General features: G+C 37.6%; 1 protein-coding gene across 3 annotated transcripts in view; it reads left to right on the top strand.

Annotated features, from left to right (window-relative positions):
* Positions 1 to 13,992, top strand: part of LOC124995063 (mineralocorticoid receptor) — a 270,857-nt gene that overhangs the window by 227,583 nt on the left and 29,282 nt on the right. For all 3 annotated transcript variants that reach the window (XM_047567502.1, XM_047567501.1, XM_047567503.1), the window contains exon 4: positions 10,788 to 10,904. In XM_047567502.1, the coding sequence (XP_047423458.1) occupies positions 10,788 to 10,904 (117 nt within the window). The remainder of the gene's footprint in view (positions 1 to 10,787; positions 10,905 to 13,992) is intronic.

Here is a 13,992-nt window from a genome sequence, read left to right as displayed (position 1 = left end):
TGACAGAATCAGATTTGTGGTTCAGAACATTGCTGCTTAGACTGTAAGGTTGATGGACAAACCTCTGTGGAGCCCAGGTGCGTTCTTGGAGGAGCCCCAGGTCTCTAGTGGGGCACCTTCTGAGCCACAGGTGGGTACCCACAGAAGACAGCACCAGGGACATTCCTTGAGTTCATTTCAACCAGAGGAGCTCTTTTTTCTTATTCATATTGAGGTCTATGTAAAAGTTAATTTAAAAAAAAAGACTAAGACTTAGAAGGAGTAACATAGTAAAGGCCTGTAGGTCAATTACAAATCCACTGTGATAATAATGATAATATACAGTAATAGATGATGGTAATGTACAGTAATGCATGACAGCAATATTGCAGTGATGACAGGTACTACCGTTTGTCGAATCCTTACTCTTTGCCAGCAACTCTTTCAAGTGCTTGTCTGGTGTACTATCCTTTAGATAACTCATGAGGGAAGGTGCTTTTATAATCCCCATGTAATAAATCAGGAAACTGAGGCACAGAGAAGGTAAGTAACTTGCCTGAAGTCATGTAGATAAAGCAAGACTTCAAACTCCACAGTTCAGATTTTTACCCAGGAGAGTCTGAAATAAGAGCGTGTACTGGACGACATACATAGGATCCAGGAAAAACTCAGGAGAGAGCATCATTGGGACTTTGTGACCAAATGAACATAGAGGATTGTGAGGGTAGGAGATGTAAATCAAAGATGATCCTGAGATTTCCCAAATAGCTGACTTTAGCTTTAAAATTGGGAATATAGGAAGCTGGGAGGGGGTGGGGTTTTTAAATGTGGACTGTGAACATAGGAGACTTGAGGTTTTCAAGATATTCAGTTGGGGACATTTAATGAATAAGTGTGCATGTAGGTCCGAAACCCTTGGGAGTGTATAACTCAGCTTTCTATTCTTGTGACAAAATACTTGAGATAAATCAACTTAAGGAAAAGTTAATTTTGACTCATGGGTGCAGAGGTTTCGGTCCATGGTCACTTCACTCTATTGCTTTGGGCCTGTGGCGGTACAGTGCTTCACAGTGGAAGTTCATGCCACAGGGCTGTTTACCTCATGATGGCCAGGAAGCAGAGAGGGAGGGTCATGCCAGTGTCCCAGTATCCCCTTCAAGGGCACACCCCCAGTGACCTAACTCCCCCCCCCAGGCCCCACCTCTTAACGGTCCCACTACCCCCCACTAGCCCACCACATGAGCCTTTGGGAGACACTCCAGATCAAAACTGTAGCACAGAGGAACGAGCTGCTTCTGTGAAACTTTGGAAGCCCCTGGACACACTGCAGGTACCACATCCTTGAGGTGACTGCTCGCTCCTCTCTACTCCTGCCCGCCCGAACTTCAACCAGCTGGACCAGTTGTTCCCTGCATGCTTAACTGGACTTCCGTCTCTCCCTGGGCCAATCCTTTGGGACGCCATACACCTGTCCTCTCCATGATTCAAATTCAAAACACTCTTCAAGGCTTGCCTCCGATGTTTTCTTTCCCCATAAAGGCTTCTTCATCCCCCAACTCAGATGAATCACTTCCTTCTTTAAAGTCACACCACATCAATACCACATGGTTTATTTTAATTCTCTTGATTTCTCCAATCTCACTCCACCTCTTAGAACATAAGGTCTTGGATGCAATGGACTACATTTTCCCTCCTTAGGCCCTGCTTAAACATCTTTGTTTGGGCTGGGGGTAGAGCTTGGTGGTGGAGCACCCACCTAACAAGCATCAGGCCCTGCTGGGTATAATCCTCAGCTCTGCAAATAAATAAATAAATAAATAAAATTTGTAAGAAATTAATAACTTTGTTGAATGGAGTTAAATTATTGACTGGAAACAAACTTTAAATCCTAGAATCTCTTTTTCTTCTTTCCAACAGCCTTGGTCCTCAACCTGCTTGTCTGTGAATACCTGCTACTATACCTTCTCATGAGTTGGGGTTCCCTCAAAGAAGTCAGTCTCCTGAACATGTGCACCTCCTGACTTTTTAGGTTTAATTTTAGTAATACTAGAAAATGGAATCTTGAGAGCAACAATACAAGGAATGCATAACTTTTCAGAATCTTACACCACTCTTACAGTCTTGGACCTTAGCAGAGCCAAGACAGATGGGAGAGTCTCAGCTTTTTGTCCTGTTTACTCTAGGGATCTAATTCAGCACTCTCACATCCTTGCCAGCTTTTAGAGAAAGTTAAGACTTAAAGATGGGATTAGAAGTGAATTGTATTTGCCTTGTCTCAAGTGGGCCCCTTTCCTCTGGAGGTCTTCCTCACTAAGTGCCATGTTCTCTCCTGTGGAAAGTTTTCTCCTCACTTATATTCGATTAAGAGTTGACTATATTTACTTTCTGAATTTTCTCACCTTACTTATTTTAATAGAAGATGGGTGAAAATGTCACTACTACCATTTTGTGTTTTCGAGTTCTAACAGTGCTTCCTGTTATATGTTTAAATTCTTTGATTTCATGTGACATCTGATGAAGTAGACAGTACTGCCCCTGTTTTATAGGCTGGGAAACCAAGACTCAGAAGCATTAGCAACCTGATGGAGTCACGGCTCCCAGGAACTGAGTTGGGGATCCAAGCCCACACGGTTCTGGTTACAAAGCCAAGGCCCATCCCGCTGTCTTCTCCCCACTGCCTTCCGTGTTCCCCTTGTGTGTTCTTGTGTTATTGGTGCTTGAAGTTCCACATGTCACCCAGTCTGCATTTCCTCCTGTGGGGCCTGCTGAAGTATTATGGAAAGTTGGTTCTTGATTTCAAAGTAATCAAAAACATTTTTAAGGATAATTTTTGTTGCCTTTAGGAACTTTTTAAATAATGTAGTTCACTTTAAACACTATTAATTATTTTATAATTAAAAACAGTACCACAGAACGAAATCAAGATTTGGCTTTTAGTTTGGCACTCAAAATCATTTTTGTCTTTGGGTCTATAAGGCATTTTCCCTTTGAGTGCTTACGAGTGCTTCTGGGTTTCCTATGAGTCTGTGCGTTTGTGTTGCCCATGTACTATTAACCTTGGTACTCCATTCATATTTATTCTAGCTCTAGAAGCTTCCTGTTTTCTAGGATGACTTCTCCCCCAGAACCTGCCACATCCTGAGGTGGAAATACAATGAGATATGCACACAGGTGAATGAGTTCCCCGAACCCTACTGGGCCATTCGCATTCTTAAAACAAGATGCTCTTAAATCCGAATGTCTCAGTAATGGCTACCATGTTAAGGCGCCTCACCATCTTCTGTTGGGAATGATGTGGACTGAAGTGGGTGAAGGATTTAGGACCCAAGACACCAAAGAGGTACAGAATCTCATCTTAAGGAGAGTTTAGCTGTTTCTGCCTTTCACAGATCTATTTGCTGCTTCCTTGCAGATCCTTGGAGCTCTTTTTATTAATGTGATACGTGTGAAGAGAGATTTCAGAGCTTAGAATGCTGGAAGTGGGGCAAAGCGATTTGTCATGTGGATCTTTAGTTAGCCAACTACATAGCCGGCTGGCCTGGAGTGAACGTGCGTTACCGGGGCTTGTATGACCTACCATGTGCACATGTGAATCATGCGTGTCGTGGTGCATCTTAGTTTATCAGTGCAGAGCTCATGCACGCACTCATTCTTTCAGCATTGTTGGGCAGTATGTTACTCCTGCCATCTCTACTTTCTCCTTTATCTTACAGACTAATCCTCAGTAGTGCTTAATAAGAATCCCACAATGCCTGTGGATAGGTATTCAGCAGATTGTATAGGAAAGTTTATTTTAAGGGAATATTTTGGAAAGTTCGAATCACATCCCGTTTATTTTTCAGGCTAATTTTTTCTCTGTATGTTATAGAAGGGTGCACACCCCCCCCCCCTTCTTTGGAGCATCTATTACAGTGCCTGCTACCAGCTAGCTAGAACTTTCTTCACATTTTGATGAGGAGAAGTAACTAGGATTTATTTGGAAATTGTGGGACATTTGCATTTCCCCTATAAGCTTTTAATTCATTTTCCAATTTTTGTAGAGATTCTTGAATGTGTATGCATGTTACCATATCAGTATCTGTAGAACAGATTGTAAGTTTTTAAACGTGGGGGGGTGATCCCTGGATTACATTCATCATTGAAATATTTCATTGTTTTTCAAAAAGAAATTATTTCAGATACCGGTAGCTTCTTTCACATTTCAAAAGTGCCAGCTATTTATACCAATAGCCCTCAACTTCACCTGTTAAAATTAATTTGTCAAAAAACTCCAACAATAATGTAAAAGGTTTTTACTTTAGAGAAGAACTCTTAATAGGGAGACTGAATTTTATGTTCTTCATTCCACATCACTGTGGTAGGATTCAGTGAGGTTCCCTATGTATTTTCTGGTCTTTGCTGCTCCTTCCTAGGTTGAGGCCCTTTCCTGACCCCCTTGTGGTTGGGTGGGATCATTGCACTGGATCTCAGTGATGATTGAGCTGTTTTCTGCTGGAGCATTAGATTCCCTGAGTCATTCAACAGACTTGCCATGACACTGAAATATTCACTATGGTGACTGCTGCATCATCCTGGGCATGAAATGGGAAGATATGGAGCAGAATTCCCAGCCTGTCTGCATAACTTATTCATCTTTCCAAAGAACCAACTGATTCTGATTTTTATCTATTGCTTGTTTCTATTTTGTCATTTATTTCTCTTCATTATTATTTCATGAATTACTTACTTTGGGATCATTTGCTTTCTCTCTCCCTCCCCCTACTCCTTAATGTAGAATCTTAGAGCAATAATTTTGAATTTTTCTTCTTTTCTAATATAAGTATATAAGGCTAAAAAATTCCCCAAGTACTCTTTAAGCTGTATCCCATAAATTTAATGTGTTGAATTATCATCATCATTTCATTTGAAAGTCATTTCCCTTGTGGTTTCCTCTCTGGCCCATGGATTATACAGAAGTGTTGTATTGCTTAATTTTCCAATCAGAGAGACTCATTTAGGTATCTCTTTGTTGCTGATTTCTAACTGAATACCCTTATGGTCCAAACACCATTATGTGTTTCAGTCCTTTTAAAATTTGAGATTGCTTCATAGTTCAGGGTATGTCCTGTCTCACTGATCCATATGCACTTGAAAAAAAAATGTATATTATGCAATTATGTGACCTAAATGCCGATAAGGTCAAAGTATTTGATAATATTGTTCAAATCTACTGTCTCCTTTCTGATTTTTTTTTTAAAAATATTTCTATTCTTTGCTGAGAGAAAGGTTTTAAATTTTCCAACTTTGATTTTGGGTTTATCTTTTTCCTGTCATTTTTTCTCAAGTTTTTGCCTTATGGATTTGGAAACTGCTATTAGATACCTAGATATTTGGGATCATTATATCTCATTCTGATCAGTATAAAATGGTACTCTTTATCTTTGCCATTATTCTTCATCTTAAAGTCTTCCTTCTCTGATTTTTAATATAATCACATCATCTCTCATGCTTACTGTTTGCTTCATATGTATATTTTTATCCTTTAACCTATAACCTGTCAGTGTTTTGTCTGTTTGTTTTACTTAAAATATATCTTAACATGTCCTTAGGTCTTGCTTTTTAAATCTAGTCTACTATCTTTGACTTTTAAGGGTTTAGACCATTTATATTTAATGGGATTGTTCTGTACTTGGGCTTTTATCTTTTGTTATTTGTTTTCTTTTTGTTCCTTGTGTTATTTGTTCATTTGCTTTTTCTTTTATGTCTTTGAATACTTTTTTTTATGTCTTGAATACTTTTTCAGTGTTTCATATTATACCTCTATTTTCTCTTGTGCTACATTTCCTTTTACCTTTCCTATGGGTTGCTTCATGGCAGTGTTTCTCAAACATTAGTGTGCATTAGATTTTGGTTATATAAAACAGTGTTGTAAGTTAATAGGTTTGGAGGGGGGACTGTGAATTTATTTTTTTAAAGTAATTTTTAGTTGCAGATGGACACGCTACTTTTATTTATTTATATGTAGTACTGAGAATTGAACCCAGTTCCTTACACATGCCAGGCAAGCACTCTACCACTGAGCTACAACCCCAGCCTGGGACTATGAATTTAAATTTCTGATAGGTTTTTAGGTGACTCTGATACAACTAGTTTTGGAAGCATAGTTTGAGAAATTGCTTTAGAGATCACAGAATACATTCTTTACTTTTCATGTTCTACCTTGAGTTAGTTCATACCATTTCAAATTTAATGTAAGGAATTTGCAGCAATGGAATTTCATTTATATCCCATCCTGTTCTTAGTGCTGTGTTGACAGATTTTTTTTTTTTTTTTGTTTGGTGTGTGTGTGTGTGTGTGTGTGTGTGTGTATCTAGTTGTCAATTAAATCCTGAACTCAGTGTGTGTGTGTGTGTGTGTGTGTGTGTGTATCCCCATAATGTGTATTTGTTGTTTTTATATGAAACAGACATTTGACTTTTTAAGGAATTTAGAGAAAATTTCTAAAAAACTTCCCATATAGGTACCATTTTAAATTCTCTGCTTTCTTTTCTGTTTATCCAAATTTCTATTGAGTATCATTTTACTTAAGCATGAAGAACTTGTCATTTCTTGTAGTCTACTTGTGACAAGTTATTTTTAACTCTTACTTAGCAAAAAAAATATAAATAAAAAAGGTAAAATAAAGATTTTATAAGATTTTACCTTCATTTTGAGAAATATTTTGAGTAGTTGTAGAATTCTAAGTTGGCAGTATATAAAGATATTTGCATTGTCTCCTGGCCTCAGTTGTTTTGACAAAAAATTGATTATTACTCTTATCTTTTTTCTCTTTGTATAAGATTATTCTCCCCTCCATCCCTGGCTGCTTTTAAGACTTTCTCTTCATACTTTATTTCAGAAATATAACTATGTTGTGCCTCTAATTTTCTTTGTATTTGTCTTTTGACAATTTTAAATTTAAATGTGGGGGTTTTCATATATTAATCCTGACCTGCTCTCTCTCTTCTTTCCTTCTGGAATTCTAATGGCATGTATATTAAATTGCTAATTTGCCCCACAGACCACTGATGCCTCAGTCATTTATTTTTTATATTTTTTCCTCTTTGTGTTTCAATTTGGTTGATTTCTATTCACATTTATGTAACTTCATTGATCAATTCATGTTCTGTGTCCTGTATATTGTTGATTCCGGCCAATACTTATTTTATTTTAGACACTATGCTTTTCCATTTGTCTATGTATGTTTTATTTTCTACAGGTTTTAAGTCACTAACTCACCTGTTTCTTTACCCCTTTTAGTCATCTTTTCTAATATATTCTAACATCAATTTTAAAATCCTTATTTGCTCATTTCAACCTCTAGGTTATTAGTGAATCTGTTTCTATTAATGTTTTCTAACTAATTTTTCTATTCACCTGGGTTTACAGTATTCTGTTTATATATGCATGTGTGTGTATATATGTATTTATATATATATATATATATACATATATACATGTATTTGTACATGTGTGTGTGTGTGTGTGTGTGTGTGACTTTGGTACCAGCAATTGAAGCATTTAACCACTACGCTACATCCCAACCTCTTTTCACTTTTTTTGTTTTTAGACAGAGGCTCACTAAGTTACTTAGGGTCTTGTTGTATTGCTAAGGGTGACTTTGAACTTGTGATCCTCTTGCCTCAGCCTCCTTAGCTGCTAGGATTACAGGCTTGTGCCTCTGCACCCTGCTGTTTTTATATATTTTTAAGAGTTATTGAAATTTGGACATTCTGGAGACTCTGAATTATATTCTATTTCTTTGAGAGATATTGCATTTTGATCTAGTATTCAATTAAATCCTGAACTCAATTAAATCCAGAGTTTACGCTTGACTTTTAAAAAAATTTTTTAATAAGTCTGTTTTGGCTTATTCATGGGATATAGCATTTCTTCCTAGGCATGAACCTTCTGGAATTTCAATGGAACGTCTGAAGTATTTATTGAACATTCTTAATCTACTGGGATTTAAACTGTCTACCCATGGTGGGCAACCCCTTAAATGTCTGCTTCTCTTTCTCAACCTTAAATTGTTATTTTACCCCTGAAACCTTTGGAGTCTTGTGATCATTTCTGAAGTCTCCCAACAGGTTCAGGGGAGTTAATGTGTATATTTTATCTTCCAGCCACGCCCCTACCTTCCTTTCCAGAATTTTCTCCAATTTCTGTCCTTTTTAGCAGTCCCAAAGTCTGTTCTCTACCTTCTGAGGCCAATAAGCTGAAACCTTTTGCTTGGCTTCTAGCCACTCATCACGGACATCAGGAAGAACCATGCACTCAGGGTAGAAGCTGTTCCATGGAGGCCTCTCACCTAGAGTGATTCTCTTTTCAGGAGTCAGTTTTCCGCCAGCTTCTGTCTGCTCTTGGTCACTCCTGAAAGCCCTCAAGCCTTTCACCCCCCTTCTTTGCTGGGCAGTTTATAAGTATCCGTGGGAGGTTTATCGGACATAACTAGAACTCCCCTCTCACTGGACGTAACTTAAATGAGAAATAAGTCTTTCTTCTTGACCACTGAGATTTCTTTTTAACCCAGGATGATTCTTGGGTATGCATATTCCAACTAACAAACAGCACCTAGCGTGCACAGAGCCCATCTCCGAGAACTTTTGTGTGGACGTTTGGTAGTGTCCCTTCCATGCTGCGTACCTGCTACGTAACCCTAAGATGAATATCTCTAAAACACTGCTCTGGAATCCACAGTGACACCCCAATGCCTGCTGATAGAAATCTCGGTGTCTTAACTTGTCACTCAAGGCCACCACTGTCTAGTGCCCAGCATTCTGATCGTCTGTCCTAGGTTAGTAGAAAACCATTTACCCCACAGAACCTCAGATGTGACTTACTCTGGCTTAGCCGTCTCGACACCAGGCAAGCACAGTGTTTAAAAAGGACATGATTGAAACTCTCGAGTCTTCTAGATGCACTCTCTTTTTGTTGTCTGTTGATATTATTTGAATGTGAATTAAGGGGCAGGACACACATTATACATTTGTGTCAGTACCACTTAAGTACTTAAGGTTTGTACAACTAAAAATATAAATGACAGAATTGTATGAAATTTTTTATGCCACATCTCTGACGGTTTCTTAAAATTCTCCTATGCTGATGCTCATTCTATGGCTTAAGTAAGGCGACACTCTAGTAGGACTTTAAATTTTTGTTTTAAAAGTTGGAGCCTCTGCTCTGTGATATCATGCAACATGAAATGTTACGTTAATGGGTTGCTGTTCACACAGTTAGACTGTAGTCTCTTTAGACCTTCATTTCACAGTAGCTATGATGTGGAATCAGCCTAAGTGTCCTTCGACTGATGAATAGATAAAGAAAATGTGTCTATATATACAGTGGAGTATTACTCAGCCATAAAGAACTATGCAATTGTGGCATTGGCTGGTAAATTGATGGAACTGGAGACCAGAATGGTAACTGTAATAAAGCCAGAGCCAGAGAGTCAGAGGTCAGACGTTTTCTCTGATGTGTAAAAGCTAGTCCAAAATAAGAAAGGAAAAAAAGAAAAGAAAAGGTGGGAGTGGGAGGGGAGGAATTCCACCAAAATAGAAGAAAGATCAGTGGAGCAGAGAAAGGGGATTGAGGGGGAGGAGGGGCAGGATAAGTGAAGAACAGTGCAGTGATCTGACCTAATTTTCCTTTTTCTGTGTAGATATATGAGTATACCACCATGAATCTCATTATTATATATATCCACAAGGCAATAGTTTAAAAAAAAAAACCTGTAAGTAAATAGCAGAAAGATCAGTAAAGGGAAAGGAACAGAGGAAGGGAGGGAAGGATGGAAAGGGGAAGTGTTAGGGACTGAATTAGAGAAAATTACATTTCATACCTTTATAATTATGTCAAAATGAATCCTAATGTTTTGTATAATTAGAACTAATTTTTTTTTCAGTACCAGGGGTTGAACCCAGGGGCTCTTAACTACTGAGCCAGATCCCCAGCCCTTTTTTCATATTTTATTTAGAGACAGAGTTTCACTGAGTTGCTTAGGGCCTCACTAAGTTTCTGAGGCTGGCTTTGAACTCGAGATCCTCCTACTTCAGCCTCCCAAGCCTCTAGAATTACAGGCATGGGCCACCACGCCTGGCTACTGTCTACCCTTTTATAGACATTTTACTTATTACCTTGTCTATTGTCTGTCTCCCCCAAATTAATGGAAGTTAACCATAGCAGAGACTTTTGTCTGTCTGATTCATTGTTGCATCTCCAGTGCTTCTGCTAGTGTTTAGTACCAGTGGATGTTCAGTGAATATTTTGAAATAAATAAGTGAATAATAGAGCTAGGTTACAGTTTCATATTTTGCCAGTAGATGCCACTCTTCAAGCCTGCGCCACACCTATGTCTGATTCATGTTCAGTTTTCCATTGGTTTACGGAATGAAAGAGTTAAATATCTCCAGTGGTGTCATTTGGAAGTCTTCCCAGTGAAATCGCATCTGTCAATGGTGGGCAGGCATCTCAGCTTAGAGAGCTGTGGTAGGGCTTTTGGATTGGTGCTGTTGTGATGTCCGAAGGAAATTCACCATTTCCTGACTCCATCAACAAGGTTGCTCTTGCACGATGCCTGCTTAGAAGTACAGGTAGTGTTACCACACATACACCAAAATCTCAGCTGCATCAAGCTGACTGTGTTATCCATAAATCATATTTGCCTTGTATTTTGAAGAAGAGATTTCAAGGTAGGAAAAGGGAAATTTTATATTCTGATTATAGCCATTAGTATTTTATACTACTGTAATAGTGCTTATTCTAACAATTGCTTTTTATTATTAAATCAGGGCAACACAACTATTTATGTGCTGGAAGGAATGACTGCATCATTGATAAGATTCGACGAAAGAATTGTCCTGCCTGCAGGCTTCAGAAATGTCTTCAAGCTGGAATGAACCTAGGAGGTAAGTCTTGTGGTTTTAGTTTCATAAAAATTGTTAAAATGTAATATAACACCACTAGACTCTATCTACTCCCACAATTGAAGGTGAAGCTAACATGGAGCAAAGGTTTTCTAAATATCTAGTAAGTTCTATTTTCAAGCCAAAACATTTTAGGAGGAAAGTATGTCTTAGCTGGAATTAAAAGAAGATGCATTGTGTGTCATAGTCTACTGAATTTTTCAAGCCTGAAATTGTTTCAAGAAGTAGGTGTTTAACCAAAACAAAATCATGAAAATGAATGACTTTTTAAATTTAAAAAAAACACAGCTAATGGTTTTTATTGTCATATCTATTTAGAAATAAGACCTGTACATGATAACATTAAACAGATAGTAACACATTCCTAACTCCAAGGGTAACCTATATGAAGGAAAAACTTTGAAATGTTACAGAAGCTCACCAAAACAGGGGGAGAGGGTAAAAGATGAAAAAAGAGTACAGTGTTTATCGATAGGAAGAATCAACATCCTAAAGTTAGTTTAATAACTAATTTCCTAAGAAAAATACCACTTGAGGATTCTAAATTCCTAAAAAACAGCCAGGAAAATTCTGGAAAGACAGAAAATGCAGGGAACTAGCCCTACCAGACAATAAAACAGTACACAGTTGCAGTAATTAAAATGATCTGTGGTATATGTTTAAGATTAACAGAAAGAAATAGATCCAGTTAATGCGGGAATTTTGTATGTAAGAAAGTTGGCATTTCAAATCAGTGGGGCAGTAATGGAGTATTCAATAAAAAAGTATTGTAACACCAGCATAATCATCTGGGAATGAGAATGTTTAATCCAAACTCTTACTGTACACAAAAATAAATTCTGGCACTTTAAAAATAAACTTTGAAAAATAACCACAGAAGTACTAAAAGAAAACCTGTATTTTTAAATGCTAAGTATAGGAGACCTACCAAGTATAAAATAAAATCTGAAGATACAAAAGCAAAAAATGGAAAAATTAGTACTATTTATAGCTCTAGTATTGCTGCAATGATAAACAATAAAAAACTGGACAAAAATACTTGTAACTTACATACAAAGAGTTTATGTCTCTCGTAGATAAAGAACTCCTACAATTCCCTAAGGAAAAAACCCGTCTCATTAGAAAAATGGGTAAATGTTATGAATAGAACATTCACAGATGAAAGATGTCCAACTCATCCTTGAAGCACATGAAGAAATCCTAAATCTAATCACACTAAGAGAAATTTAAAATGTAATGAGAGTTTTTTACCAATTGGCATAGGCAAAACTTTTTTATGACATGATTTTATGAGAATATAGAAATAAAGTCAAACTCAGTAGTGATCTCATGCATCTTAGGTAGGAGTATAAATTGGTATAATCCCAATGGAGAGCAATTTAGCTATTTCAATAAAATGTTAAAAGGCACATACCCTTTGACTCAACAGTTCTACTTTTGGGAATTTATCCAAATATATTCTTGCAATGTAAGAAATGTTATGTGCATAAAATACACGTTGTAGCATTGTTGATGAGAAATAAAAATATTCATCTATGCAGGACTGATTAAATAAATTTCATAGTACTCATATAACATTAATGAAAAGAAAGGGGAGTCTATATACACTTATATGGACTAAGCTGAACTGTTGTCTAGCAAATAAAAGTCAGTTTGCAAAAGTTATTTTGTATGCTACAAGCCATAGGTCTATTTTAGAAAAAAAACAAGATTTCTGGAATCTTATTCAAGAAACTAGTGATAGTACTTGTCTCAGTGGAAAGGACTTAGGTAGCTGGAATGCAAAAATGGGAAGGAGAACTGATTGTCACCATATATCCTTTCGTATCTCCAAATGTGTTGAAATTCTACATTGTGTACACGTATTAACTATTGGAAAGAAATAAAGTGATTCAAAACAGTAATAAAGTGAGACTTTATTCTTCTTTCCTTTGATGAGTGAGTCAGCTGGATGGCTGGTCAGGTGTAGGGATAAATGTGACTACCTGTGGAGCAGGTCAGCTCTTTGAGGTCAAGAGGAAGTGACCTTTGCCAGGCAAGGCAGCTGGTATAAGGGCATGTCTCAAGTGTCTTGCCATCTCAGAGAAAGACCCACCCAGGTTTAGAGGACAAGTTCTGGAACCAGACTATGTAGGTGGGTCCCTCGTTCTGCCGATTCACTGACCTGTAACCTCAGGCAGGTTGCCCCTTGCCAGTTCCCCAGTTCCCTTATCTTTATCCTGGATGGACCAACATATCCATCTCTTGGTCTGTGGAAAGGATTAAATAAGTAAATGTACAATGAAAAGAAAGTGATCACTAAGTGCATATTACCTTGCGACGGCTGTATTAGTCAACTTTCTACTACTGTAACAAAAACCTGAGATGATCAGCTTATGAAGTGAAAAGGTTTACCTACTATATGTCAGGCTCACAGTTTTAGATGTTTCAGTTCACTGTTAATCAACTGTTGGTATTGGGCCTGTGGCAAGGTGGTACATTATGGTGGTTTCATATGGCAAAACTCTTCCTCTCATGCCCAAGGCACCAGAGAGGCACAGAAAGGAGTTGGGGTGCCAGGATCCCCTCAAGAGCACAGCCCCTGTGACTAGAAACCTCCCATTAGGCCCCTTCTCTTAAAGGTTCCACCAGTTCCCAGTAGTGCCATGGGCTGGAACCAAGCCTTTAGTACATGGGCCTTTGGGGACACTTACCCAAACCACAGCAGTTATGGTGGCATTGAAGGCAGTGGTAGTACATTTTTTTTTTTTTTTAGTTTAAGGAAAGATTATATTTGAATGACATAAACAAACAAAAAAAGAATTACATAAGAAAAAAATGTAACAATTTTTGTAAGTACCTAACATGAGCGTGCACTTAACATCTAAAAACAAAACATATATATAGTTTTATATATATATATATCTGACAAGTGTGCATTAAAGAAATCTCTAATATAAAACATATAAAATGTGGAGCATACTTGATTTCAAAATACAGAAAACAAATGTTAAGATAGGCACATCCACAATTCTTACAAAGACATGCTTGGAAAGATAAAATTCATCTGAGCACTCACTTCTCAGATATA

Source organism: Sciurus carolinensis, chromosome 10, assembly GCF_902686445.1.
Source record: "Sciurus carolinensis chromosome 10, mSciCar1.2, whole genome shotgun sequence".
NCBI classification, from domain to species: Eukaryota; Metazoa; Chordata; class Mammalia; order Rodentia; family Sciuridae; genus Sciurus; species Sciurus carolinensis.
Note: the sequence above shows the minus strand (reverse complement) of the source record. Positions and strands in the feature narration are given on the sequence as shown.